The 2786-nt window shown below is 32.9% G+C and overlaps 1 protein-coding gene across 1 annotated transcript; it reads right to left on the reverse strand.

Moving 5' to 3' along the window:
* Nucleotides 1-1058: 1058 nt before the first annotated feature.
* LOC120735356 (olfactory receptor-like protein OLF4) lies at nucleotides 1059-2517 on the reverse strand. Its single transcript, XM_040034699.1, has one exon. It carries the CDS (start codon nucleotides 2063-2065, stop codon nucleotides 1118-1120), a length of 948 nt encoding a protein of 315 aa, XP_039890633.1. The 5' UTR covers nucleotides 2066-2517; the 3' UTR covers nucleotides 1059-1117.
* Nucleotides 2518-2786: the final 269 nt, after the last annotated feature.

Consider the following 2786-nt stretch of genomic DNA (forward strand, 5'->3'; position numbering starts at 1 on the left):
TATACAGTATATACATACATACATACATACATACATACATACATACATACATACATATATTGCTTTTTTCTTATCTACTTTTGCACCTCTGTGGTCCTGCTGCCCAATTTCACTGTGCAAGAAACTACACAGTAACAATGAAAAGTTCTAAGTTCATTAGAGCCTCTTATTTTGTCTTTTGTTTCGGTTTCTGGGAATGCATGGAATTACCAAAATTGGAGAGGGGATAGCCTAAAATGTGAAGCAGGAAAAGACTGCCATGTAATCCATTTATTTCAACAAAGTAACTGTCTCCTAATTATCACCTATTTAAATGGTAACTGTAACGGAATACAGTTACTTATATTTTGTATTTTAAATACGTAACACCGGTACGCGTATTCTATTACCCCCAACACTGTTTATGCTTATGTCATTTTTCATGTTGGCAACAGGATTATTGTAAATTCAACATCACCAAACTGCTGTTGATATTAGCACATAAAACAACAGAGAGCCTGTATCTGCTTACACCAAATGCATATTGGTTTTTCCATTGTTTTAGAAATAGTAATACACCGATTCAACAATTATTTAGGGGAATTTATCTATTTATAATTGTATGTGTGATGATTTCAGTAGCAGCTAATATGACACATAAATGTACTTCTGAAGGGCACCTACTCATCTGAGCTACCTTGGATCTCACTGAAGAACTGGCACATACACAGTTTCCATGTTATATATCCAGTGATTTGTTCAGTTTCAAAATTTTCTTCCAAAGTAAAGTATTATTTATTAGTCCTAAATATACTAATGAAAAACCTCATAAATAATTAGAATAAATAATTTTGGTGTGTATGTTAAGAATTTTTTGATTAATTCAATCAACTCTAACAATAAAAATACAAGATGCTATCAACACATATCAATATTAATATTAATATCCAGAAACTAAATAAATAAATGCCAGTGCCATCTCTTCAAAAACACAACAGTGATATGTTTTAAACTTTACATTTTCTTGCATTTCTTGTTCATACATAAAATATATAAACATGATAGTTTGGATGATTTCATGTTGTCATATGAAAAGTGTTTTAAGTAACTGCAGCCAAAAAATAACAGCAATGTTGTACTAGGCATTTACTTTTAATACAAGGATTGATTGTGGCCTGGAAAAGAACCTTTTCAGGTGTTTTGAAATTTTTTTCATTTTGAGTCCATAGATGAATGGATTAAAAATAGGATGATACAGAACTACTTGTAATGTCATTACTATCCGTACAGTTTTTGGAAAATGTGTTTCCACCCGAGCTATGCTTACATCATACACAAAAAACACAGAGGCACTGATTAAAACTAAAAGATGGGGTAAACAAGTCTCTGCAGCTTTCTTCTGAATTTCTTTACATCTTTGATAAGAGACTATAAATATTTTTGTATAAGTGAAAACTATGAAGAGCATAGGAAGTACTGCAAGATCTAGTAAAGCAACCACACCAAAGATGGTAATTAATCTTGATCTTTCACACAGAAGAGTGTAAACTGCATTGTTACAAAATATTCCCTTTATATTAAAGTCACACAGTTTAATGTTAGCACTCCCTATTGCTTGGACTGCAATATGACAAGCAGGTACAAGCCAAGCTATAATCAGAAAAATACTCACAGTGGTTTTTCTCATGATAATATGATATTGCAGAGGTTTACATATTGCCACATATCTGTCATAGGCCATGGCAGCCAAGAGAAAGAACTCTGAACCACCTAGAGTGTAAAACATAAAAAACTGAAAGAGACAGGCTGAATATGTTGTGACTTGTTTTTCAGATAAAAAGTCAGTCAGGAGTTTTGGGTAAATAGTTGTACTGTAAAGAACAGAGTTCAGTAATAAAGCTGCAATGAAAATGTACATAGGCTCATGAAGGTTTTTATGAATGCAGATTATGTACACAATAGTAGAATTAGTGCAGATTATTAGACTATATAATGCAAACATAATAAAAAAGAAAACATATCTGTACTTGTTAATGTCCACATACCAGTCCAGAGTTACATATGTAAAATTTAACTCTTGATCCATTATTGTCTTCAAAAACTATTTAATAAAAAAATAAACTGAATAACCAGACTACATAAAACAATTTAAAAAACCAAATCAAACTAAACAAAATTACAGTAACATAAACCCTGTGTTGTGTGTCCTGTTCATAAAGATATCTGAACTTGAATTATATCTTTATCATTCATGAACCACATATACATAATGAATCATGTGAGTCTTGAGAAGGTTTTTATCAGGTTGATTCATTCTCCAGAGAGGAGGTCGTCTAAAATGGCATTGCTCAGCCTCTTCTAGTTGACTGTACACGGTGTGTACAATTGATGTGTCCAGCCAATGAGTTCACTGTGGGCATTTAGGATTATCTGCTCTACCTTGTGTTTTATTTCAGTGCTGTACTGACCACACATACCTTGGAAATGCATCAGCTACTTTTATGTTTTTTGTCACAGTGAAGAGTTCCATACTCAGCACTTTTGCTTGTACTGGCTGCATCTGACTCTGGTCCACAAATGTCCAATGTGTGTTGCTTTTACACAGCTAAACCCACATTTTGTTAAGTTAATGGCCAGTCAGTCTACAAAGAGATGTTCAATAAAAGAATGATTGTGCAAGTACATTGTCCACCTAAACAGCATGATGTTCCAGATCACTAACTACAATCTTCAAAATCTTTTACAAAGTTTTGAATTCACTGTGGAGGACTATTCTCTTGCGTGCCTAAGTTACTGATCAATGCAAT

Source organism: Simochromis diagramma, unplaced genomic scaffold (assembly GCF_900408965.1).
Source record: "Simochromis diagramma unplaced genomic scaffold, fSimDia1.1 OVJJ01000091.1, whole genome shotgun sequence".
Classification (NCBI taxonomy): domain Eukaryota; kingdom Metazoa; phylum Chordata; class Actinopteri; order Cichliformes; family Cichlidae; genus Simochromis; species Simochromis diagramma.

Excerpts from the sequence above, each read along its gene's own strand:
- LOC120735356 (XM_040034699.1), bottom strand. The coding sequence starts at position 2,065 with ATGGATCAAGAGTTAAATTTTACATATGTAACTCTGGACTGGTATGTG.